The 25,910-nt window shown below is 50.8% G+C and overlaps 2 protein-coding genes and 1 long non-coding RNA gene across 8 annotated transcripts in view; 1 reads left to right on the top strand and 2 right to left on the bottom strand.

Moving 5' to 3' along the window:
• MAST3 (microtubule associated serine/threonine kinase 3) overlaps positions 1–1,312 on the bottom strand; it is a 35,647-nt gene extending 34,335 nt beyond the window's left edge. For 4 of the 6 annotated variants that reach the window (XM_033135068.1, XM_033135070.1, XM_033135069.1 and 1 more), the window contains exon 1: positions 1,209–1,302. In XM_033135068.1, coding sequence (XP_032990959.1) covers positions 1,209–1,247 — 39 coding nt within the window. In that variant the 5' untranslated portion in view covers positions 1,248–1,302. Of the gene's footprint in view, positions 1–1,208 lie in introns of all 6 variants that reach the window. The other 2 variants (XM_033135077.1, XM_033135079.1) reach the window with 1 other exon arrangement.
• Positions 1,313–5,613: 4,301 nt separating this feature from the next.
• On the top strand, positions 5,614–23,289 carry IL12RB1 (interleukin 12 receptor subunit beta 1). The gene is made up of 17 exons (XM_033133526.1): positions 5,614–5,680; positions 6,182–6,333; positions 7,081–7,143; positions 8,020–8,146; positions 8,624–8,793; positions 10,044–10,186; positions 12,307–12,340; positions 12,788–12,916; positions 13,643–13,725; positions 14,997–15,234; positions 18,143–18,310; positions 19,014–19,151; positions 19,485–19,640; positions 19,984–20,121; positions 21,025–21,130; positions 21,450–21,531; positions 22,231–23,289. The coding sequence occupies exons 2-17, from the start codon at positions 6,201–6,203 to the stop codon at positions 22,588–22,590; spliced, it is 2,268 nt and encodes a 755-aa protein (XP_032989417.1). The 5' UTR covers positions 5,614–5,680; positions 6,182–6,200; the 3' UTR covers positions 22,591–23,289.
• On the bottom strand, positions 12,381–24,533 carry LOC117037502 (uncharacterized). The gene is made up of 3 exons (XR_004425533.1): positions 24,391–24,533; positions 19,413–19,608; positions 12,381–12,562 (listed from the first exon to the last, which is right to left on the bottom strand). It is a non-coding gene; the product is annotated as an uncharacterized LOC117037502 (long non-coding RNA).
• Positions 24,534–25,910: the final 1,377 nt, after the last annotated feature.

Below are 25,910 nucleotides of genomic sequence, written 5' to 3'. Positions count from 1 at the left end.
CACACACACACACACACACACACACACACACACACACACACCTTCGCATCACCTTTGGCAGAGTTCGCAGTCCCACAGCAGCCAGGGTTCAAGACCCGTCTTCCCCGTCCCTGGCCAGCCTCAGCACCCTCTTGCCTCTGTCCTTTCTAGGTTCTCAGCCTCTTTGGTTTCTCCAAATACCTACCCCCTGCCCACCACCAGCCGCTGCCCGCTCTGCCCCAAGGCTTGGTTCCCTCGCACTCTCCAGGTGTGCCTGAGCTTCCCTCTGAGCTGACCACTGGGAGGTCTAGAAGGAGGGCTCAAGTGGGTGGGGAACACTCCGCTGCCTCTGCAGAGCCAGGCACACAGCTGGCACTCAATAAATGTTTGTTGGGTCAAAGACAAATTCCAGGTTCCCCAACTGCAACCTGGTGGCTTCGTGAGGGTGTGGTCTCAGCCCCAGAGGGAAATGGCTTGATCCTCTTAATTCCCAGAGAGGTCAAAGGAGTTACAGTCGGGGGTCACAAGGCCCCTGCATGGGTTGGAACGTCGACCTCTGCGCAACTTCCTGAACACCAGCCAGAGTTAGAAAAGGGGCGCCCTGATAGCGCAAGGTGAAACTGAGGCCCGGAGAAGCGAAGGTGCCTCCAGCCGCCCGCCTCCCACATAGCCAGTGATCAGTGGCATATGCCCTGAGACAGCTAGTTAAAGACACTGGGTTAAATCCCCGCTGGGCGATCTTGGTTAGTGACTTTCCCGGACCAGTTCCCTCATCTGACAAATGGGCGCCTGGACAGCCCGAACCTCCCCGGCTCGTTTTAGGGATGAGCGGAGGCAGGGGCGCAGTGGTGCAGCGAAGGCACGAGGCAGATTTTGCTATCCATTAATTAATATTAGTATATCACTCTAATGGGATTAATACATATGGTGAACATATGGTGAGCGCTCAAGGGCTGCTATTGCTCATATTATGATTAGAGCAGCTGGTGGGGAAGGTGAAACCCTCGGCCTCTTTCTCTCACGCTAGCGCTTGCAGCCTCAGTGTCCCCATATGTCAAACGGGGCATACCTCCTTCCCACCAGACGAAAAGCACTTTGAGAAGCGGTTGGGCAATAGGGAGCGACCGAAGAGCGCCCGGCCCTCTGCTTCAGTTTCCCCTGGCACCCCGAGGCCCCGCCCCCCACCCCCAGGCCAGGTCAACTATGCAGCGCCCTTGCAGGGGCCTCACCTGGAGCCCGCGGCGCCGCAGGAGGCTCGGCTCGTCCATGGCCCGCTATTCCTTGCCGCCGGCCCTGCCCCGGCCCCGCCCTGGCCCCGCCCCAGCCTGCCAGGCACCACCATTGGCCAATCCAGTCAGCTGATGAGACCTGACCCGCCCCTCTCGGGAGCCCTCCTGGCAGGCCCCGCCCCCCATTGGGCGAGCCGGCTCCGCCCTTCCAGGCCCCGCCCTTCCAGGCCCCGCCCCAACCCGTCCGGAGTCTAGAAGTAAACATTTTTAAATGAATCCTCTAAGAAGGAAGGGAGCATTATCATCCCCATTTTGCAGATGAAGGAACTGAGGCTCAGAGAGGTTAATTTACGTGCCCAGGACACACAAGGCCGGTTCTCGGGTGAAGTGAGTGAGGGACGCACTTTCGTGAAAAATTTAAGTGCCCCCACCAAACTCAGTAATCAAGATAAATAACATAAATAATATTTTAACACAATTGGAGGGAAAGTCATCCCTCCAATTGCCTGTGAGGTCCTGTAGTTCCCACCAAGTTACTGTGGTCAGATTGAGCACATAAAAATACAAGAGTGCCAGGTAAAACTTGTTTTTCTCATAAACATTTTAAAGTTGACGTATAATTCACATACATAAAATTCTTTTAAAGTGTACAATTCAGTGGTTTTTAGCATATTCACAGAGTTGTGCAACCATCACCACTAATTCCAGAACATTTTCATCATCCCCAAAAGAAACTCTGTACCCATGAGCAGTCACTTCCCTTTTCCCCTCCCTCAACCCCTGGCAACCACCAATCTGCTTTCTGTCTCTATGGATTTGCCTGATCTGGACATTTCATATAAATGGGATCATAGAACATGTGACCTTTTGTGTCTGGCTCCTTTTACTTAGCATAATGTTTTCAAGATTCATCTGCATTATAGTAAATGCCAGCACTTCATTCCTTTTTATCGCCAAATAATATTCCTGTATAGATGTACCACTTCTTTATGCATTCATCTGTTAATGGACATTTGGGTTATTTCTACTTTTTGGCTCTTGTGACTAGTTTGGCTGTTTTGGCTGCTATAAACATTCATATACAAGTTATTGTGGGTACATTGCTTTCAATTCTCCTGGGCATATACCTAGGAGTGAATTCCTGGGTTGTGTGGTAACTCTATTTTTTTTTTTAACTTTTTCAAGAACTGCCAGTCTGTTTTCCAAAACAGCCACTGTTATGGGCTGAATTGTGTTCCCCCAAAATTCATATGTTGAAATCCTCATCCCCAGGACCTCAGAATGTGACTGTATTTGGAGATAGGAACTTTAAAGAGGTAATTAAAGTAAAATGAGGTCATGCGGGTGTATCCTAATCCAACATGACTGGTGTCTTTATAAGAAGAGGAGATTAGGATACAGACATGCACAGAGGGACGACCATATAAAGACACAGGGAGAAGACAGATGTCTACAAGCCAAGGAGAGAGACTCCAGACGAAAACAGACCTGCCAACACCTTGATCTTGGAATTCCAGCCTTCAGAACTATAAGGAAATAAATCTCTGTTGAAGCCACTTAGTCTTTGAAACTTTGTTATGTCAGCCCTAGCTAACTAATACAGCCACCAGTTAAATTTAATTTTAGATAAACAATGAATAATTTTGCTGTATATGTCCTGTGCAATACTTGGCACACAGTTGTGCTAAAAATGTATGTGTTATCTGAATTTCTAATTTAACTAGGTATCCTGTGTTTTATCTGGTGACTCTACCCTAACTGGACTTCAGATTGTGGCTTGCATACTCCAGGTGATGGGAGGCTCTATAATGGCCAAATATTCTGTCTCTGGCTAGTTCTGCCTAAAAGGTTTCCTTTAGTCCAGACTGGGGTCTACATGGGACCTAGAGGTTTTATTCACCTCAGCCACCGTGATTGGTTCAAGGTGAACATGTGACTCAAGCTCAGCCAATCAGAGTCTTCCCTGGGACTTTGGCTGGAATCCTGGGGAACAGAGGTTCTCTGAATCAGAGGTAGTTGGGCTGGACAAATGGAGAGCTACCGAAAGGGGAGTAACTAGAGAGATCTCAAATGCCTCTGCTTCATCTGGAGACTTCCTTCCAAAATGACCCCTTCAATGGGCAACAGGGAGCATTATTGACTGACTGAATGACTGAATTAATGCAATTTTTCCATGGTGTATCCTTCAAAATCCTATGGATCCTTCAAAATCCACTTCATATTCTCTTTGAGAAACGTCAGAAAACATTTATTGAAGGAATAAATAGATTTCTTTCTTGTGAACTTCTACACATTTATCAAAACTCTCTCCTCAGATGTCTCCATAAGGGGCATGAAGGAGTGTGATTGTTGAATGAATGAATGAATTTTTTCCTTGGTAACCTATGTATTCTTTAAAATTTCCTCAAATGATTCTCTGCAGGCATCAGAAAGTCCTGGTTGAATGAATAAAACATGTTCTTACTATTAATGTTTGTTAAATAAACTAATAGATTTTCTCCTTGCAAACTCTTACTCATCCTTTAACATCCTCCTCAGATGTTCCTCAGGACCACCAGGGTTTCTTGCCCACACAGAGATAAGTAAGCTTAACCCTCAGACTGAAGTTCCCTCTCCTGGAGAAGAAAACGGAGGCAGAGGGGGTGGGGTAGTTCTGTGGTTCCTCCTGTCACCATTTCCGATTTCCGATTTCCGGGGGAGGGGGATAGAGGGGGGGCCTGTAACCCGATCCTTCCTGACTCCCCCTCCCCTCAGTTTGTGGGGCATCTGAAAATGGGGCAGCCCTGAGGGTGTATCCCAGTTGTGCTTCTAGGTCAGCTAGGAGGAGCCAAAAAGGGCCCCAGCGGGGCTTCCTGGCATAGGCAGCAGGCGGGGCAAGGGAGGTCGGTGTGCAAAGACTTTGCACAGGGTAGGTCCGCTGCAGTGAACCTCAGGCTGAGCCTTGGACTATGATTTTGATAAGAGTAGAAACACTGCCTCATGTGTGGCTGGGGTCCTGCCCACACACCCACCATGGCTCTCCGGTGCCCTTGGATGAAAGCCAGCCCCTCACCTGGCACTCAAGGCTCTGACCCACCTTCATCTCAAGCTCTGCCATGTTCATCTTGGTGTTCCCCAAAGCGTGTTCCCTGCCTTTTGCCTCTGCTGTGCCTTCTGACGGGAAAACCTTGTAATTCCATAAATCAAAAGCTCCTTTCTCTGGGCAACCCTCCCTGCTGCCCTTTGGAACACCCCCAGACTCTGCCCTTCCCTGCACCCAACCCTCAGGGAGGCAGCCCCCCACCTCTCTCCCTCCCTCAGTGTTTTTCCAGCCGCTGCTCTGATGTTGGGGGGATGGGAAAGAGGTGTGACAAGAGCAGAAGCCACTGAGGGGGCTCCCAAAACAGTGACTATCAGACTGGCTCTCTAGTGGGCAGCGTCCACCATTTCCTTACCCTCACTACAGCTCATCGTGCAGCTAGGGAAGCTGAGGCCTGGCCTCCCAACCCAACCTCTGTGAGGTGGGAGGTGGGGGGTAGTCCTGGGTCAGGGGCCTTATTCCTAAAGAGGCAAATCTTGGCCCTACTGGAGGGCTGTCTCAGGGTTTGAATCCATCTCATCTCCAGCCCAGGCCTCAAGTGGTCAAGGCGCCTCTGGGCTCAGTTTCACCATCTGTGAAATGGGGTACATGATGGCATCTCCTGGGGTGGGAGGTCTTAGGATCACTGAGAGGGGGCCATAGGTTTGCCCCTGTCTCCAACCAACTCTTCCATCTTTCTTTATGTTTCTCTCAATCTCTGTCTCTGACTCTACCCTTTCCCAAGGCCTCACACAGCAGACCTGAAACCTAGTCCACCCCCTGACCTGGCCTGGGCCCTGCTGTGCTGCTGGTGAAGGCTACTCTGTGTGGGGTCACAGGGTCCCCGTCCCCACTGTGCCAGGCTTGGAACACTACCTCTTTGTTCCCGTGGCTCTGACCTCATGGCCTGCTGAACGCCTGACCCTGAGTGGCCCAGCTACCCCCTCCAGATTGGGAGCCTGCATCTGTTCAGAGGAGGGGTCTCCTGCCCACCCACCTGGGCCTCAGTTTCCCCACATGCTCTCTCCCAGCAGAGACCTTCACCCTGCTCCTCAGTCCCAGGAACATTTTTTTTAGGTGAAACTCACATAACATGAAATGAACCATTGAAAAATGTACAATTCAGTGGTATTTAGCACATTCACTATGTTGTGCAATCAGCACTTCTGTCTAGTTCCAGAACATTTCATCACCCAAAAGGACACCCCCATCCTCATGAGCAGTCACTCCCCATCCCCCTCCCTAGCCCCTGACAACCACTAATCTGCTTTCTGTCTCTATGGATTTGCCTGTTCCGGACATTGCACCATGTGGTGTTTTGTATCTGGCTTCTCTCACTCAGCATCATGGTTTTGAGGTTCATCCACATTGTAACATGCATCTTCTCCATGGACATTTTGGGCCTTTGTTGATGGTGGGGAGAGAGGGGGAGACATTGAGACCCCCAGAGGCTGAGAAACAGAGATAAGACTAATTTGAGTCTAAAGGAAGCCAGGAGACTCTTTAGGAGCCAGGACCCAGGGTGTCCTGAGGCTGGAGTTTGGGAAATGGGGAGGTGGGAATTTTGTGGGGCTTAGCATACAGCAAGCACCTCATAACAGTTTGTTGGGAGGATCCAAGGAGCTCCTGAGTCTCAGAGGGCTAGAGACTCAGCCAAGAGCGCAAAGCCCCAGGCCACCCAAGGGGATGGTTCCCGGTGTCCAGCTTGGGTCTGGGGCCAGCAGAGCAGAACCTCAGACCTGGGGCCTTGGTCTGACTTGTCCCGTGGGTGCATTTGTGGCTGAGATGAGGTAGATGACTACCACCGAGCTGACTTCCTGGGTTTCTCTTTCACTTTGACTTGCCCAGGAGGGGCCATGAAACCTAACATTTTTTTTTTTTTTTTTAAATCTCTTTGGTCTTCTTTCTTGCTCAGCTTCAACGTGTTCTGGGGCATGGACAGGGCACTTGGGGCCTCACTGGCAGCTCAGAAGTTCGTCTGGGGCCACGGCCTCTGCGTGGACCCAATGGGGCAGCCGGTGGCCAGGCTGGTCCCTCTCCTCCTCCTCCTGCTCCCTGAGCAGGGCGGTGAGTCCCCCATCCTGGCACTATGGCTTTTTTTTCTGGGGGGCATGTGTGTGGAGGGCCCCAGACCCAGTTCCTGAGTTGGTTTTGTGTCTCTGTGCCTGTCTTTCTCTCTCTGTCAAATGGATAATCAGTGATCATGGCTTCTGGGGTCAGATTTGGACATCTCCCTTCTGGTCTTGATTTTGTCTCATATGGAATGAGCTGGATCTTTGAATCTTTCCCACCTCCCAGAGTTCAATGAGAAATTGTTAAGGAAGGGATAATGAGCACATATGTATATGATAGATATATCTAACATAGTATTATATATATATATATATATATATATATATATATTCTCCCTCCATCTTGTAGAATTGGGTGGAAGGGGCCCAGCTTCCTGTGGATGGATGGGTTCGGACTCTCACCCCAGCTCTGCTGTTGCTGCTGTGTAAACTTTTGCCTCTCTGTGCCTCAGTTTCCCTCTCTGTAAACTGGGGATTAACAAGGTTTCAGGGCCTTTGGGTGTCAGGCAGGGCTGGAGACCAGTGACAGAGAAGGGTTCAGTAGACCCTGGATTGCTGTGAAGGAGCAGCCCCAGAGGTTGATGTGGGTGGATGGATGGATGGATGGATGGATGAGTAGGTGGGTGCATCGGTGGGAAAGTGGGTGGGCAGGTGGATGGTCACTTCTCCAATCCCCAGTCTGAGCCCCATTCCCCAAGCAGTGAAAGGTGGGACTGTCATTATCTCTTCATTATCTTTACAGCCGAGGCCTGTGGTACCAGTAGATGCTGCTTTCAGGACCCACCGTATCTGGATGCAGATTCAGGTTGGGGCAGCTCCGCACTGTGTGTGTGTGTGGGGGGGGGTTGTGCTGGGCTCTGATTGATGAGTTCCTAGCGGTTCCTCCCTCAGTTTCCTCCTGCCCAGCCAAAGATTTGGGCCCACCTGGGGTCTTGGGAGCGCCCACCCAAGCTCCTATGTCCTGGAGTGGTCACCCTCTCTGAGCCTGGCCTTCTCCCTAGCAGGGTCACAGGAATGGTGGCTGTAGCTGTTCAGATTAGTCAACACATGGGGCTAAGTAGCTGTTAAATATTTTGAAGTTTGAATCCCCCGCCCCAGGCAGACCTGCGGGAACCTTTAGGCCTGTAATGCTCTACTAAGGGTCTGCCACTGAGCAGGCACATCTTCCATTCTTTTGTTCAAGAACTATTTACTGAGCACCTACTATGTGCACACTCAGTCCTAGCCATGAAGGAATCAGCTGTAAGCTCAACTGTCCTCCTGGGGTCACAGCTGCGTGCGGGAAGTGGACAACAGATAAATAAATGCATACACTGCCTGTAATGATATGCACAGAGCAGGGTGGAGGATGGAGAGGGAGGGGGCTGCTTCCGGTTGGCTGCTGGTGGGGGAGGTGACGCTGAAGAAGAAACTAGAATGTCAAGATCTGGGGGAAGGGCAGAGCAAAGGCCCTGAGGTAGGAGTAAGTCTGATGTGTTTGAGGACCCATGAGGAGGCTGGTGTGGCTGCAGCAGGGGGAACAGGGGAGATGGCCAGAGACAGGTGGGAAGGGCACAGCAGGGTCCTGGGAGCCATTCATGCAGCAGTGACACCAGATGACATCAGTGTCACGAAGATTCATGCCAAGGATGTGTCAACACGGAGCCTCCTCCCCTATTCTGATCTGTTCTCAAACCTCCAGGATCGCCTCCAGGCTCAGCCTCGGGCCCCAGAGACCTGAGCTGCTACCGGATATTTGATGCCGATTTTGAATGCTCCTGGGAGTATGACGGCCCTGCAGCCGGGGTCAGCCACTTCCTGAGGTGCTGGTGAGGACCCCTTCCCAGACCCCAAACATTCACCCACTGTGCTGCTGTTGCTCCTGACCCCATACTCCTGACTTTACAGCCTAGGGCTGGTCTTTGCCTCTTCCTTGGCCTCGGTTTCTCAAGTGAGCAGGGAGGGCGGAAGTCTGTGTTGTGGGAGATTCAACATGGGTGGACATCCCGGTTGGGCAGCCGTCAGGGTCCCTCTAGTCCTTCCTTCGTCCTCACCCTCTCCCTTATTCATTCATCCATTCATCCATCCATTCATTTCTTCCTTCCCTCTGTGACAGCTCATGTTGGAAGACTTGGGGTCTCCCAAGCTGCTCAGTCCTAGGTTGATCCCCCCAAACCCCCAGGCTGGGGAGGGGAGTCAAAGCGGCAAAGAAGGATGCAGGGATGTGTTGCACACTGTCTGCTGTGGCTGCTGAGACGTTATGGGGTCCACTAGGACCTCAGATTCAGCACCACTTCTTCCCTCAGCCTCAGGCCTGGGCGCTGCTGCTACTTCGCTGTAGGCTCAGCCACCAAGCTGCAGTTCTCCGACCAGGATGGTATATCTGTGCTCCACACTGTCACACTCTGGGTGGAATCTTGGGTCACCAACCGGACGGAGAAGTCGCCTGAGATTACCCTGAATCTCTACCACTCCGGTCAGCACCCTGTTCTCCTTCTCCTCCACTCTCCCTTTTCCTCACGCAGAGCTGTCTCTGGTCCCCAAGCCTAGATCTGGGGGGATTCTTAGCCCTGGGCAAAGTGCTTGAAAATTCCAGCTATTCACACATCAGACACCGTTGTGTGACTTGGCAGAGTCTTTCATGGTCTCCTTACCTATCTCCTACTGCTGGACACTCAGGTTGCTTCTGGTTTGTCCCTGACACTGCAATGGTGCCAGGACCCTGTTGGGTCTTTAAACTCTGTTTTTATGAGTCAACAACATGCATTTAGTATGTAGTCGTTGAGCCACTACCCGTGTACCATGCTGAGCCATAGGGGCCAGCGGCAAGGTCAACAGAGGTCACAGCCTAAGGCTGGGTGGGACTAGAGTGAAGTGAGCGAGGCACCACCTTGGGTACAAAATTTTAAGGTGGTGCCAAAAAACCCCTCAGTTGTCAACATAAGCAACATTGTAAGGCAATATTTTTAAAATTCAAAATTAATGCAAAAATATCCATGATGAACAACGTATCAACATTTTAAATAAAGATAGGATCTGACCCTGTGTTTGTACAACCTTGCCGCACACACCTCACCCTAATCCCAGCCCTGCCTCTGCCTTCATGGAACCCAAATTCAAGTGGGGCTGATGGACGAGATGTGATCACTATACATGATGAGACACTGCTGGGAGGTCAAGGGAGGCCTCCAGCGCAAGCTGAGTCCTGAAAGATAAAAATGAATACGGCAGGAAGAAAGGTGGGGAAGTGTGTTCCAGGCTGGGAAGTGTGTTTCACAGCAAGTACAAAGGCCCTGAGGTAGAATCAGGCATGGAACGCCAAGATGCAGAAAGAATGATAGATACCTCTCCTTAGATCAGGTTGCTTGAAGTGAGGCTAAAAAATGAGTAAGATTTCCCTACTAGTCCTTTAGAAAAATAGAATCCATGAATTACCCTCTTGTCAGCAATTGACAAAAGTGCCTGTCTCACCACAACCTTGCCAGTGATGCGTATTAATATTTTAAAGATCGCTTCACTAACAGGATCCTGTGTCTAAATTTTGACTCTTTGACCCATAGAATCCCAGGCTTACGTGGGACCTGCAAGGGTGTCCCTGATTCATGTTTGGGGGACTCAGTTGCCTACCCTGGCTGGGAGGGGTCTGGGCAGATGTTATGGGATTTTCAGGACCAAAAACTCACACGCATGCCGGCTTCCCCTTCCAACCCCCCTCTTTGTTTCCAGTTAAATACGACCCTCCTCCATCAGGAGACATCAAGGTGTCAATGTCAGCAGGGCAGCTGCTCATGGAGTGGGAGACCCCAGCCCGCCAGTTTGGCGCTGAGCTGCAGTTCCGGCACCGGACACCTGGCAGCCCGTGGAAATTGGTGAGTTTATTCCCCAGGTCAGGAGTGGGCACAGACCTCTCCCGCCAAAGCCAGCCCTAGGGGCCCTCACTTGCCTCATGTGTCCTCTGGCACCCTCCTGGAATGGCCGTCGTACCCACGCCCTAGATTTCCAGCCTCCTTGCCTTTGCACATGAAGTTTTCTCTACCTGCTTGCCCCCTTCTCCACCTGAGCACATGTGAATACAGCCCATCCTCAGGATCCAGCTCAAGGGCCACCTACTCCAGGAAGCTGCCCTTTCACCCATTCCTTCCTCCCTCCCTTCTTTTTTTTAAATTCAGATGCAATTGACATATGACATTAGTTCCAGGTGTATGACATGATGATTCAATATTTGTACATATTGCAAAATGATCACCACAATAAGTCTAGTTAACTTCCAACACCAGACATAGTTACAGATTTTTTTTCTTGTGATGAAAACTTTTAAGGTCTACTCTGGTAGCAACTTTCAATAGCAACACAGTATTATTAACTATAGTGACCATTTGCGTTACATCCCCATGACTTATTTATTTATAACTGGAAGTTTGTATCTTTTAACCACCCTCACCCATTTTGCATATCCCCCACCCCCAACTCTCCGCCTCTGGCAACAATGAATCTGTTCTCTGTATCTATGAGTTTTTGTTTGTTTGTTTTGTTTTTTTAGATTCCACATATAAGTGAGATCATATAGTATTTGTCTTTGTCGGTTTGACTTATCTCAGCATAATGCCCTCAAGGTTCATCCGTGATGCTACAAATAGCAAGATTTCCTTCTTCTTATGGCTGAATAATATTTCATTGTATGTACATATATTACATGTTCTTTATCCATTCATCCATCTATGGACACCTTGGTTGTTTCCATGTCTTAGTTATTGTAAATAATGTTGCAATGAACATAGAGATACATATGTCTTTTCGAGTTAGTGTTTTTGCTTCCTTCAGATAAATTCCCAGGAGTGGAGTCACTGGGTCATAAGGTAGTTCTATTTTTAATTTTCTGAGGAACCTCCATGCTGTTTTCCATAGTGGCTGCATAAATTTACAATCCCACCAACAGTGTGCGAGCGTTCCCTTTTCTCCACATCCTCGCCTGCATTTATCATCGCTTGCCTCTTTGATGATACCCATTCAAACAGGTGTGAGCTGGTACCTCACTGTGGTTTTGATTTGCATTTCCCTAATGATTGGTGATGTCGAGCATCTTCTCATGTACCTGCTGGCCATCTGTATGTCTCCTTTGGACCTTTATTCATTCTTCAGCTACTGTCTTTTCCCTGCTCTGTTTCCCCACTGCCCCAGACAGATAAGCCTACACCTGCAAGAAACCTCAGCCTTGCCCCAGTCCCTAAGGAGTCCCCGGTTTGAGGGAGAAACCCCCAGCCTCTGAATTGCGGCCAATCTTCTCCTCCCTCAGACTGGCAGCGTCACAAGGGCAGGGATTGCCTTAGCTCCAGCCCCTCCATTGCTCCAAATGTTGGGTCCCTCCCTGAGTCTCAGTTTCCCATCAGGTGAATGGGTTCAGAGTAATCAGTGGCCCATCACATGGGACCTCTCTGTATCTTTTATTTCCAGTCCCTTAAGCACAGACTCTCTCAGCCCCCTTTATAGATGAGGAAACTGAGGCTCAGGATGTCGGGGACGTCTCAGGGTCACACGGGGAGCGTGGAGCAGGCTGGGTCTGGGCTCTCCTGATCCCCAACACTACAAACAGGTTTTGCCTCCTAAAATAAGTTTTTAGGAAATTATAAAATAAATGTTGCCTACGAAAATAATTCTTTTAAATAAATGTTTAATTTTGGAATAATCCTAGATTTTCAGAAGAGTTACAGAGAAATACAAAGAGCTCCCATAGAACCGTCCCCCCGGCTTCCCTCTCAGTATTAATAACATCTTATATCCCCAACTGAGATGAACAGGATACATCACTATGAACCAAACTCCAGAGGTTATTGGATGCCCCCCGCCTTCCCCAGAAGGTCCTCTTTTTGCTCTTGGATCCAGTCCAGGATTCCACGTTACACTTAGTAAAATAATTGCTTAACATTTCAAGAGCCAAGATTTTTTTCAACACCAAAATGTAAAACAATATATAAATATGGTCTCATCCTAGGGCGACTGCGAACATCAGGATGATGCTGACTTCGGTGAGAATAATAGTGGTAAGGGCAACAGCTGCAGCAAGTTCGCATTAACTGAGCACCTACTGTGTGCCAGGCCAGTGCTAAATTCTTTGTGTGGCCGTTGTCCCACCTTGTAGTTCAGTAATGGATTATTCCCACTTCACAGGTGAGGAAATCAAGGCTTGGGGGGTGAGAGGCCATAGGCCAAAGTCACATTCCAAAAGACGGCCTTGCTGTGACTCAAACCTGGGAAAGGGGAAGAAGAGGGTGATCCTTGAGGCCCCAAGAGGACATGCCCTGGCCTATTCTTGCCATGTCCTCAGGGCCCACACACAGTTGGCTCTTAGTACGCGCATGCATACAGTTAGCACTCAATAAGTGCACAACAGCTAAGTGACCAGTGCCATGCCCTATGCATTCCCAAGTATAGGACAGCCCCTTGGCCTGGCGTTTGACCTGTTTTTCCCCCAGAGTCATGCCTCTGCCCCCTGGAGATAGACACAGCCCAGGAATTCCAGCTACGGAGACGGCAGCGGCCCAGGCCAGGCGCCCCAGCAAGTCCCTGGAGCAGCTGGAGCCGCCCTGTGTGTGTCCCCCCTGGTGAGAGTGCCCAGAGCTACGGGAATGGGGACAGAGGGTATTAGAACGAAGGCAACAAGCGTTAGAAACAGGGTGACAGGTGTTCAAAATAAGGCAGCGGGAGAAATTAGTGAAAATTAGTGACAGGTGGCGGTGAGAAAGTTTCACTTTGTAAATTGGGGTGAATCCATTATCTAAAAAGAAAACATTTCTCAATCTTCCATTTTCCAATTTGTTTGGTGGGTTTTATTCTTTTAAAGCTGCACAAGGAGTTGACAGGTGAAAGTGACTGTGTCATGAAGATATTTTCCCGAATGACACAGGAAGCTGGGGCCTGGGCAGCTCTGGAGTGGAGATGCGGCCCAGGTGGAGGGAGGGGTAGGGTGACTGTCAGCATTTGTCCCCAGCCCTGCCAGCTGGGGCCTCCTCCTGCCCACGTGCCTATCTGCTCGGAAATAACTCCAAGAGTTGTTTTCAGATTTTTCTTTACATTGTGGTCAAAAACGCATAACTTAAAACGCACCATGTGACCCATTCTTCAGTGTACAGTTCCATCGCATTAAGTATATTCATGTTGTGGAACATATCTATGTTTTCAGATTTGGAAAAGTATTTAAGAACCCATGGAATCCTGTGTCTCATGGGAGGGAAGAAAAGGTCCCCATGCCCCACCCAAGGTCTGAAGGAGGTTGTGAGGAAGGGCACCTCCATCCCCTCTAATGTCACTGTCTTGCTGTCTCATGGCAGGAACCCCCCCACAGCCCGAGGTGAGGTTCTCGGTGGAGCCGCTTGCCTCAAATGGGACGAGGCGAGTGACCCTGCAGGTGCAGGTAATGGACCTATCTGGCAAGGCTGTGCGGTGGCCTGGGAACGGGGGGAAGAGACCAGAGGCTGGAGCCGCGGTGTGTGAGCGGGAGATGGAGGGAGACAAGACGTGTAGGTGCAGGGACAGGGAGGGCCGTGGGTTTAACTCTACAGGGGATGGGGAACCATGGAGGGTGTGTGTACAGAGGAGGGACATGGCTGGACTCGGGTGTTCACAGGCTCCCGCTGGCTACCATCAGGGGAACAGATTGTAGGGCGGGGGGCTCTGGTGAATGCTGGAAGGCTAGGAACGGGTCATTTGTGTTGGTCTGGATGGGAGATGATTTCTTTGAAGTCTCCGAAACAACCCATTAGTACAGTCTAATTAAACCCATTTTACAGAGAAGGAAACTGAGGCACAGAGGGAAAATTTGTTGCTTGAGTCAGGGATAAAACCATGATGTCGTTCACCCGCTGGCTTCACCATAACTGACCCAGCCAGGTCCCCAGTGGGCCATCACAATAAGTCTACAGGGAAGCTCCTTCACTTCCAAAGTTTCCTGTCATTTGAATTCCTTTTATTAGAAAAAATTTGAAGTCACTGGATCCAAAGATGGAAAACTTTTTTCCTGGCTCTCAGTAGAACTAAGGCAACAAGTGTTAGAAACAAGGTGACAAGGGTTCAAAGTAAGGCAGCGGGAGAAATTAGTGAAAATTAGTGACAGGTGGCAGTGAGAAAGTTTCACTTTGTAAATTGGGGTGAATCCATAATCTAAAAAGAAAACATTTCTCAATGTTCCTTTTTCCAATTCGTTTGGTGGGTTTTATTCTTTTAAAACTGCACAAGGAGTTGACAGGTGAAAGTGACTGTGTCATGAAGATATTTTCCCAAAGGACACAGGAAGCTGGAGCCTGGGCAGCTCTGGAGTAGAGATGTGGCCCAGGTGGAGGGAGAGGGTGGGGTGACTGTCAGCATTTGTCCCTAGCCCTGCCAGCGGGGGCCTCCTCCTGCCCACGTGCCTATCTGCTCGGAAATAATTCCAAGAGTTGTTTTCAGATTTTTCTTTACATTGTGGTAAAATTACGCCAACCCCCTGCCCCGCCCTAAAAAAACCCCAACACGCACTGGAGCACACACTTGCCAGCACTGGGGTTTATTATTTGAAAAATCTTTGGTGCATGTCATTGGCTGTGGCCTGTGGATGAGTCTGAGTTCATGGGCTGTGCCCTGATGTCAGCCCACGGGGACAATGAGCATGTTCAGGTCCCCATAAACCATCTCTCCCATTCATGACAGCGGCCCCAGCTCCAGCTTCCAGAAGGCTGCCGTGGGCCCAAGTCTGGCGCAGAGGTGACCTACCACCTCCACCTGCACATGCTGTCCTGCCCCTGTAAGGCCCAGGCCACAAAGACCATGCGCTTCAGAAAAACGCTTCACCTCTCGGGTGCTGCCTACAACCTGACTGTCTTCTCCTGTAATCGCTTCGGCCCAGGCCCCAACCAGTCATTGCATATTCCTGCCGACACACACACAGGTGCCTCCTCCGGTTGGGGAGGGCTATGGGAGGTCCCCTCGGAGGCGAGCACCTACTCTGAGCCTCAGCTAGACTAGGGGGAAGTGGGCGAGGCACAAAAATTTAAGGGGGTGTCTAATTTAGGGGTGTATCAAAAGTCAGTAATCAGGATACATAATATTTTAATGCAATATTTTTAAAAATTCTCACTGCAAACTGCAACCAAAGCCAACTGCCTGTTTTATAAATAAAGTTTTATTGGGACATGGGCCAGGAAAAGGATGTGGCGAGTGAGGCAGGATCACGCAAGTACAGAGTTGATCCTATCTTCATTTAAAATCTTGATATTTTGTTCAATATATATATATATATATACACATATACACATATATTAAATATATACATGTATTTACATATAAAATATAAAAGATTTATAATTATGTATATACATACGAGGTGTGATCAAAACTATGGTGAATGTTTAAAATAAAAATATTTATTACATTAAACGACACATTGCCATTAATCCCCTTCAAAATACTCTCCCTCGCTTTGAACACACTTATCCCATCATTCTTGCCACTTTCCGAAGCAGTTCTGGAAGTCCTCTTTCGTGTCTTTAGTTGCAGTGTCTTGGCTGCCTTGATGTCCTGAATCATTTTGACTTTGGGGAAGAGCCAGAAGTTGTATGGTACCAGGTCTGGTGAATAAGGTGGATGAGGACACACTGCAATGTTTTTATTTAACAGAAATTGCCATACACCAGAAGCGATATGTGACACAGAACGTTGTCATGATGGAGGATGATTTATGGCACACTTTAAAACACAACTTCTCTCAACCGTAGCTGAAACCCAACCGACAGCAGCAAACAAGTTGAAACTTGTCACACACTGTTGCTAAGTTTTGATGCGCCGCTTCCTGTATTGAAGATCCCTGCCTTTCCAGTGGCTGGCACTCGGCAGCAGCATTCACCATATGTTTTGATCACAACGGATCACAGATGGCTTCTGGTACAGCAATTTCTGTCAGATAAAAACATTACAGTGTGTCCTCATCCACCTTATTCACCGGATCTGGCACCGTGTGACTTCTTGCTCTTCCCCAAAGTCAAAATGGCCATGAAAAGGTGAACGTTTTGAATCGATTCAGGACATCGAGGCAGCCACAACAGTGCAACTAAAGACACTCACGAAAGAGGATTTCCAGAACTGCTTCAGAAAGTGGCAAGAACGGTGGGATAAGTGTGTTCCAAGCCGGGGGAATATTTTGAGAGGGCATTAATGGCAATGTGTCTTTTACTGTAATAATTTTTTTTTAAATTTAAACATTCACCGTGTTTGAGCACATCTTGTATGTACCGGGGGTGCCAAAAACATGTATACAGATGGACACTTTTGTCAACATTGCTCAAGCAGTAGTTTGCCGCAATCAGAAGTGTCTGGACGCTGACGGTAACCACGTTGAGCACCTCTTGTACTTGCAGAAGTCAAGCGTGACTTGTATTTATCTTTATTATTGGTATATATTGAGTATCACAATATTAATAGTTTTTTCCTTTCTTAAAACGTGTACACATTTTTGACTCTGTATACACACATATATTTTTTTCCAAGGTGAAATTCACTTAGCAAAATTAACCATTTTAATATGTGCAATCCAATGGCATTTAGTGAATTCACAATGTTCAACCACCACCTCTAATTCCAGAACGTTTCTATCACCCCCAAATGAAACTTCATTCCCATGAGCAGTCACTTCCCGTTCCCCCTCCCCCAGGCCCCTGGCAACCACGAATCTACTTTCCGTCTCTATGGATTTGCCTGTTCTGGACATTTCATATCAATGGGATCACACACTATGTGGCCTTTTGTGTCTGGCTTCTCTCACTCAGCATCATGTTTTCGAGGTTCATCTATATTGTAGTGTGTGTCAGTGCCTCAGTACTTTTTATGACTGAGTAATAGTCCATTGTGAGGATGGGCCACATTTTGTTTATTTGTTTATCCACTGATCTACATTTTTGCAATTATGAATAATGCTCATCACATATTTTTGCATTAATTTGATTTTTTAAAAATTGCATTAAGGCATTGTTTCTCTTGATGATTGAGTTCTCCTCGCCTCCTTGAATTTTGTGCCTGAGATGAGTGCCTTGCTCATCTCACCTGGTCCCAGCCCTGCTGGACACCCAACAATCCTGCAAGGGCAGGGCTGCTATGATGATGCCCATTTCAGAGCTGAGACAACCGAGGCTCAGACAGGTGAAGCCACTTGCCAAGGTGGCACAGCAGTGAGTCTGCCAGCCTCTGGCTTGGTTTGGGCCATGGCCTCACTGTATGACATTGGGCTAGTGGCTTTCTCTCTCTGAGCCTCAGTTTCTGTATTGTTGGGGTGATCATAGTCCCACTGCCTAGCCAAGTGGTGTCTGTAAAGTGCTTGGCACTGGCCTGTCACGTACAGTTGGTGTTCAGTAAATGGTAGTTATTGTCTCCAGAATTGGAAGAAGCACCTAACTCTCTGAGGTGGCTGCAGAAACCCTTGTTCTAGGGAATGGGGGAGACGTGCCCCGGGGACTGAGTCGGGACATCCTTGCCTTCTAAGCTCCAGTCAGGTGCCACCCACTGATGGGTGAGGCGGACGAGAGTGGCGAGGCATCTGCTGGAGCAAGGGATTGTGTCCGTCCAGGGAGCATTGACGGGGACGTACTGGCAGGGAAGCTGTGGTCAGTTTGGGGGAGGAGTAAACTCATTCAAACCACCCATTGGTCCCCTCTGTGCCCAGTCCCCCACTCTTCAGCCCTCAGTGTGGGGAAATAATCCAGGCCCTATGGGGTAGAGCTGGGCGAGGAGGTAGAGAGGGTCTATGGGAGACTTGCGGTGGGTAGACTGAGGCAGCTGTCCTGATGTGCTTCTCTGTCTCCTTCCAGAACCAAGAGCTCTGAATATCAGTGTCAGGACCAGTGGGACCACTATGCGTTGGCCAGCCCAGGCCTCGGGTCTGACGTACTGCATCGAGTGGCAGCCCCAGGGCCAGGACGGGAGTGCTGCCAACTGCACCCTGACTATGCCCAAAGACCAGGACCCTACTGGACTGGGTACCATGATGGCACTTGCCTTCCATCTGACTCTGTGTCCTCCATTAGAGTTCTGGGTCAGCTCAGACCTACAGGGACTGTACATGGTGTTTGAGGCCCAGAGAGGTCTTGCCACTTGCTTGAATCACACAGAGGTGGTGACAACCCAAGACTCAGACCCTCCACCCCCATGCAAGCTGAAGCCTCCCTCTGGGAACCTGTGGTGTCAGGACTCAGCCCGGGGCAGGTGATATCCAGGCGGGTAATGAGTCTCACATTCCAGGGTGTTTCTTAAACATTCACCCTCGCCAGGGAAGGTGGCAGCTAGCAAGATACTGGTGGCAAATTAATGAGGTCTCTGGAGGAAAAGAGGAAGTGCCATACGGCCCAGGCAGGCTCTCATTCTCCCACTTCTTGCCGTGGGCCTGGCCGGGGACCCGGGAAACCTCAGCCTCAACCTGTCGCTCAAAGAGCTCCCAGCTTGGGGAGAGAGAGCTGGATACAGATACCCCTGCCCCGTGGGATAAGGGCTGCGTTGGAGAGGGTAGGGATGGGTTGGGGATGGCATAGGGAAGGGATCGTGGAGGAGGGGACATTGTAGCAAGGACTTTGAAGCATGAGTAGGAGTGCTCTGGGAGTTCCTGGCAGATGGCACAGCCAGTGCAATGGTGCAGAGGTGGGAACATGAACTATTAAATGGCCTGGCCCTTGCTAATTCTTCCAGTAACCCACCACTGGAGCCAAGCGTCTGGGGCAATGCAGCAGACGACATGTTACCACATCATCATCTTCGCCTCTGCACGCCCAGAGAAGCCCATCTCATGGTCCACCCTCTTGTCTGCTTACCACTTTGGGGGCAATGGTGAGTGACCCAAACCTGCAGGCGGTATATCCTCGGGGGACTCAGCAGTGGCCTTGGGGGTCAGGAGGATGGAATAAGCATTTAGAGGCACCTACTGTGTGTCGGGCCCTGGCCAGAAGCCGGAAACGTAGAGTAAGCTCACTTGACTCGTACGATACCCTGAGAGGCATTGCCCCATTTCATAGATAAGAAAACTGAGGTTCAAAGAAGGGAAGTGAAAGGGCCTGAGTGGTGGAGCTGGGATTCTGTGGCCAAGGTTACCTGGACAGTGCTGGGCTGGAAGTGCTCAATCAGTGCTTTTAGAGCTGACTGTGGCAATGGTGCTGGCTGCAGCCTCGGTGGCCGGGATCCCACAGCACGTGTCGGTGAATAAAGGTGGCCTGGACTTTGTCTCTGTGGACTGGAAGCCGTCCCCGCTGAGCACCTGCCCCGGCGTCCTGAAGGAGTATGTCATCCGCTGCCAAAATAAAGACAGCAACCAGGTGTCTGGTATGTGGGGGAGGAAGGGGTCTAGGCTTGAGTTCCACCTTGCTGTGTGACCCTGGGCACCTCACTGCCCCTCTCTGGGCCTGGTTTTCCCCCGATAACACAAGAGAGTTGGACTCAAGGGTCTTGACTGCCCCTTTTAGACACCCAGAGAACTCCCCGTGGGCACTGGCCAAGTGCTCATGATATGCCAGGCGCATAGATGGCAATCCCTCAGGTGTATCAGCAACTTGATTCCCATGGTGTGACATCCCAGCTGGGAGGGACTCAGAACAACCCACCACCTGAGCCTGGCTTCCTAGGAGCGAAGGGGATCCAGGGACCCATGGCTGCCTTTTCCCTGCAGAGCTGTCCGTGAACGCCACAGAGACCCAGGTCATCCTTCGAGGTTGCTTACGGGCTGGTGCAAACTACAGCGTGCAGGTGCGAGCAGACACGGCAACACTGAAGGGTGCCTGGAGCCAGCCCCGACACTTCCATATGGGTGAGTTGGGGGACAGGGGCAGGGCTTGAGTATGTATTCAGCATGCACTGCCTCATCCCACCTGCATCTGTGAGCAGTCCCACCCTCCATGTGTTGCCCTCTGGAGAAAGTCCCAGCCTGATCTGCCCCTACTGCCTCCATCAGCCTTGTCTCCTATAGCTTCCCCCTTGAACCTTCTCTCATACTCCCGTGGCCTTGATCATGAGGGCCCCTCCTCCTGGAATGTTTGTTCTCCTGTTGTCAAACTCTTATTCATCCTTCAAAACAGAGCCGAAAAGCTCCCTCCTCCAGGAAGCATTCTGTGCTTCCTTCTGGGTGCCCCGCAGCTGTGACTGCCCCTCCTCCACACCTGACACCTTGGGAGTGCATGGAGGTGTCTGTGTCTGGCTCTGCCTCCCCCAACTGGGGGCTCCTGGAGAAGAGGAGGGAGCAGGGGGACTGTTTTTTGAATAAGTGAATGAATGCATATGAATGAATGAGTGTCCGTTTTCCTCAACACAAAGATAAGGAGGTGGGTTCCATTGTCAGGGTGTGTGGCTGTGAGAGATTTGGAGATGAAACGATCCCTGTTCCTGCCATGGTCCCTGCCTGTTGCCCTTGCAATGAATTCTGTTCCCAAGAGAATGAACCAATAAGTCAGGTTTGGTGTGGGGTGGGCAACCCTGTGTCCAGGGGAGCTTCAGAGTTCTGAGCACTTCGTGTGTTCTAGGCCTTTATCCTGCAGTCACAGGGCAGGTGGATCCCCTGGTCTCCCACTTCACAGATGAGGAAACTGAGGCATTGTGGGGCCCATGGTGTGCTAGGTTTAGCAGCGAGTTGATGGAGGGTCCAGCCTACCCAGCTCCCTCCCTGACTAGAGGCAGGACGTATCCTTCCCCTAACCCAAGCTCTCCTGCCCCCAAGAAATCCAGGTTTTCCAGTTGTCCATTTTGTCCATTGTCCTCATATCTCTGGGGAGCTTCCTGAGCATCCTCCTCCTGGGCGCCCTTGTGTACCTCAGCCTGAACAGGTAACTTGCACCCTCTCCTTGACACGATCCCCTGACAATAGCAATAATAATAGTAACAGTAGTAACTGCTCACACCAAGTAGGGATTTGTGCCCATTTTACAGATGAGGAAACTGAGGCCCTGATGGTCAGGGTATCCAGCAGTGGGGGCAGAGCTGAGATGTGACCCCCGTCTGTCAGATTCCTGCACTCCCCTCCCCCAATCCATATCCTCACTCCCTTTATAACTTAATGAAGATGAAAAATATAAGTCAGAACAATGAAATAGTAAAAAACAGACAGAAGCACTGCTCCTCTGACCGGCTTGCCTCACTCCCCAGGGCCTTTCAGCACATGTGCCCACCCCTGCCCACACCCCGTGCCAGCACTGCTGTTGAGTTTCCTGGAAGCCAGGGGAAGCAGGTAAGAGGTTTTTCCCCCTAATCCCAAGTCCTGTGTATTGGGTTCATACTCTGGGCCAAGGCTCTGCTGAGTAACGGTCATGAATTAGCTTGTTTTATTCTCCCCCAACCCACTAAGGCAGGGACTCTGTCCTATTTTACATACAGGAAAGCAGAGGCCCAAAGAGGAACCTCCTGTGGGCCATTTCCTAGCAGCAGAAACAGAACTCAGAGTGGCTTCAACCCAATGGGAATCTGATGGAAAAAAATCCCAGGGTGGTGAGCTTTAGGCATGGTTGGATGCAGGAACTAGGAATCCATCTCTCTGTGTTGCTGTCCTTCCTACGGGCATCTCTCCCAGTCACTCGGCCTTCCCCCATGGAAGAGAATGTCCATTTTCTCCATTGACTGGAGCAAAACTCTCAGGGTCATCACTGATTGGCCCAACATGGATCACATGCCCACGTGAGCCTGTGGCAGACACCAGGGGCCTGGAGTGATCTGACTGGCTGGGCTAGGGTCATAGGCCTGACCACATCAACTTAGAGACAAGCAGGGGCAATTTCCCAAAGAGAAATGCGGGACGGGTCCTTCCAACGGATCCTCAAATTGGTCTCAAGATTTTAGAGAATTTAGCCAGTGGGGACCTGGTCCACCCCATCCTTATATGGATGGGGAATAGGGCCCCGCCCACAGCCTCGGCCCCATCCTCCCTCTCCAGGCTTGGCAGTGGACCAGCCCAGCAGACTTCCTGGAGGAGGAGGAAGAGGAAGAAGCACTGGTGGTGACCATGCCCTGGGACAAAGGCGAGGGACCTGACCTGGACACATCCGGGCCTCTCAAGGACAAGATGGAGCTGCCTCCGGGTGTCCCTGAGCCAGACCTAGACACAGAGCTGCCCTTGGAGGACAGGAGACAGGTGCAAGGATACGGATACCCTGAGGCAGGGGCTCTGGGGCCTAGGGAGCAGGACAGTCTGGAGGGCAGCCCTGCCCAGGCAGCTGGACTGCCACTGCTCCTAAAAGGCCTAATGCAGAGCCCCAGGTCCAGTGGCCCTCAGGATGTGGGCCTGGAGGCCTGAGGGAGAGAAGGGGACATCGACTTCATGTTATGAACAGAAAGACTGATGATCGCAATGATGGCAGCTGGTGATTACATGGGTATTGCATACGTAGCCTGTTCCATGCAGACACTCACATGAAGTCTGAGGTACATGGATATCCTATTTTACAGATGTGACCACCACCAAAGTGCAGAGAGGGTGAGTGGCTCGCCTGAAGCCACACAGCACAGGAGGGAGTTAAACTTCAGCCAAGCGACCCAGACCCCCATGTCTGCCTCCCAGGCTCTGCCATCATTGCACCTCCCCCCCCACACACACCCACACACATACTTTGTCCAGTACCTGTTGCAACACGTCCTGTGAAGGGAACCTTAGACACTGCCATGAAACAAGCTGCTACACCAGGCTGGGCCTGACAGGTTGGGCAGGGACAGGCACCGTCATTGGCCTGGTGGGGTGGAATAGACTGAAGCGTGGCCCAAATGAGGCTAAGCTGATCCCGGGACCCTGAGCTGGGCGTTCTGTCCCAGCAGCACTGGATGGGGAGTCTGGGAGCTCTCCCCGACACTGCAGGTTTCCAGGTTCAGAGGATCTAGGACTCTAACATTCCTAGGGACACGATTGCCCCTTCCCAGCCCCAGTCTCCTCCCCTGTAAGATGGGGGTGATGATAATGTTGACTCCTCACAGAGCTGTTAGGGGGTCTAAGCCTTAATAAATGAGCCTTCTCTTTGGTGTCTTTCCCCCGGCTGAAGCCTGAATTCCTGCTCAAAATCCCCAAATAGGAGCTTGAGAATTCATCCATTCACTCACTCCACATGCATTTATCAGTCTCCCTTTCTGGACTCCTCCAAGAACATCCATTCTGAGCAAGACACAGATGGATGATCCCTCTGCAAAGTCAGGACTGGGCAGGGGGAGGGACGGCCCCAGGGAGAGTGAGGCTGTGTCTGCCACGCCCCCCCACCCCCTCCCAGGAGTCGGTGGGCTGTCCTCCATGGGCTCAGGCCGGGACCTGGGGTTCCTCCCTCCTTCTCACACCCAAATCCTGGCACAGGACCCATGTCTCCCACCCCTATACACACCCTGAATCCCCTGCTTCCTGCTTCTTCCCCGCCTGTCCCCCCAATCCTTAAATGCGTTGTCGCGGATTCCCCCATGGCCACCAGGTGGTAGCAGCGCCGCGTGTCTCCCAGGCCTAGCCCTCTCCGCCCCAGCCCACCTCCCACGGAGTTTGAAAAACAGGCAGGTTTTTAAAAACGGGGTGGGAAGCAGAGATTAAAACTCAGAACAACTGAATTTCATGGCAAAAGGAGATAAAACCTCCGGGTGAGGGACGTCGGGCAGCCAGTAAGGCCCGTGGGCGAGAGGTCCAGGCCCCGCTGCTTTAGCAGGGGTGGGGGTGGGGTGTCTGCCCTTGGATTTGCCACCTCTCAGCTTTTGCACAAGCTGTGCCCTCCACCAGGCATGCCATCCCTGGAGGGTCCCCCTCCTCATTCCTTAGGGCTGGGCTCCAGCCTGAGAAGGTGGCCTGGACAGCCGCAGGGCCAAGTGGACAGACAGGAGAGGATGCTAGGTTATCAGCCTCATGAGAAAGACCAGAGTGACCTGACTCCCCTCAATTCCAGAACCCTCCATCCCCACCCCCCACAATGGAGACTCCAGGGAGCTAAATGACCCCATGCCAGCAGTCCCAGTCTTGGGCCTACCCAGTATCACAAGACCCAGTTTGGTGGCCCCTAGAGTTGGCTAAACACTTACCCCTAGGCATAGCCCCCTGGATCCAAGAAGCAGGAGTTAGATATTTATTGAGCCTTACCTGGAACTCTTGCTGAAGTGAATGGGAAAAGGGACACCCTGCTTCCATGGGGAAAGGCTGAGCCTTCCTCGGAGAGAAGCCTGCAAGGGGGACAGCAGTACAGAGAGAGAGAGATGGATCCTTAATCCCTGGATTCAGCCATGCCTAAAATCCACCACACTGGGATTTCTTTTTTTTTTTCATCAGGTTCCCTTTTGGTTAAAGCCAATTGGAGTTCTGTTTCTGCTGCGGAAATGGCCCACAGGAGGTTCCTCTCTGGGCCTCTGCTTGCCCGTCTGTATAATACAAAGGAGTTCGGGGCACTGGTTGCTGTCTCTACCTTAATGGGTCAGGCAACCCTTTTTAGCAGAGCCCTGGCCCAGTGTTTATTGAGCGCCTGCTGTGTACTCATTACCCTGGTTCCTCTGAGTGTTGATTCCTCAGCTCCTCTCAGCAGCTCTAGGAGTCAAGATTAAGGTAGACCTCATTTCACAGCTTCATTCATTCATTGATTCAGGAAGTCAGTGTTGAGCACCTACTGCCTGCCAAGCCCTGTTCTGCACAGGTGCCATCATGAGGGGCTCTGGGTTGGGTGGGGAAGGCGGACGGTAATCATACAGAATTATAATACACCTTAGGAGAGTGACAAGTTAAAGTGTGTCAATGGGGGTGAGGGAGGACTTCCTGGAAGAGGTGTGCTAGGGCCAAGATGGTGAAGAGAGGCGAGAACAGCAAGAGCAAAGGTCCTGAAGCAGGTGTGGTTGGGGGAATAAGTGAGGGGAAAATAGAGGTCACAGCCCATGGGGCTGGAGTCATATGGGTTTATTCTGAGTCTGGGGGTGGGCGTATCCTGGAGCAGAGGAGTCGAGACCGGATTCGTGACTTGTCCAGAGTCTTCCTGCTGTGGTTTGGCACAGAGCAGGTGATTCAGCTTTGCTGGCCCTACTGTTCCAGCTGTAAGATGGGTAAAGTGATGTTTCCAGAGCCCTTGTGCCCTCCTCACTTCCTCTTCTCTATTTCTGTCTTGGGCTGACTTTCCCTTTCACCATGGCTCCCAGCGTGAGTCAGGGAGACAAGCTGCCTCAGTTTACCTCCCCAAATACCTCCCCCCTCTGTCTTTCTGGTGGCCTCTGGGTTTGGTCAAAAAGAGAAGTCGTCTCTACCTCTGCCCTCAAGCCAGAATGAGGCTAGGGTGTCAGGGCCCTCTGGGGCCCATGGGCTGCAGGAGATGACATAGAACTGACCTGGCCTCTCATGCTTTATTGCTGGCCCCTTCTCATGACCTGGCCCCAAATGCCAGGAATGTCCTCCCCCATTTGGGCACCTTTATCCATTCTTCCTTTTTTGTTTTTTGGTGTTTTTTTAAAGATATCCCACACAAATCACCCTTTTAAAGTAAATAGTTAAGTGGCATTAAGACAATGTTGTGCAATCATCATCTCTTTCTAGTTCCAGAACATTCCATCACCCCAAAGGAGACTGTCTTCATGAGCAGTCACCTCCCATTCCAATCCCCCAGCCCCTGACAACCACCAACCTAA

The sequence above is a fragment of the Rhinolophus ferrumequinum genome, chromosome 18 (assembly GCF_004115265.2).
Source record: "Rhinolophus ferrumequinum isolate MPI-CBG mRhiFer1 chromosome 18, mRhiFer1_v1.p, whole genome shotgun sequence".
Classification (NCBI taxonomy): domain Eukaryota; kingdom Metazoa; phylum Chordata; class Mammalia; order Chiroptera; family Rhinolophidae; genus Rhinolophus; species Rhinolophus ferrumequinum.
This window is presented reverse-complemented; position numbering and strand designations above follow the sequence as displayed.

What these genes read in the sequence shown, in the direction of transcription:
- IL12RB1 (XM_033133526.1), top strand. Translation starts at nt 6,201, where the DNA reads ATGGACAGGGCACTTGGGGCCTCACTGGCAGCTCAGAAGTTCGTCTGG. An exon ending in AGCCACTTCCTGAGGTGCTG is followed by an intron (nt 8,147 to 8,623) that starts GTGAGGACCCCT and finishes TTCTTCCCTCAG; the next exon opens with CCTCAGGCCTGGGCGCTGCT. An exon ending in CTGGAAGCCAGGGGAAGCAG is followed by an intron (nt 21,532 to 22,230) that starts GTAAGAGGTTTT and finishes CTCCCTCTCCAG; the next exon opens with GCTTGGCAGTGGACCAGCCC.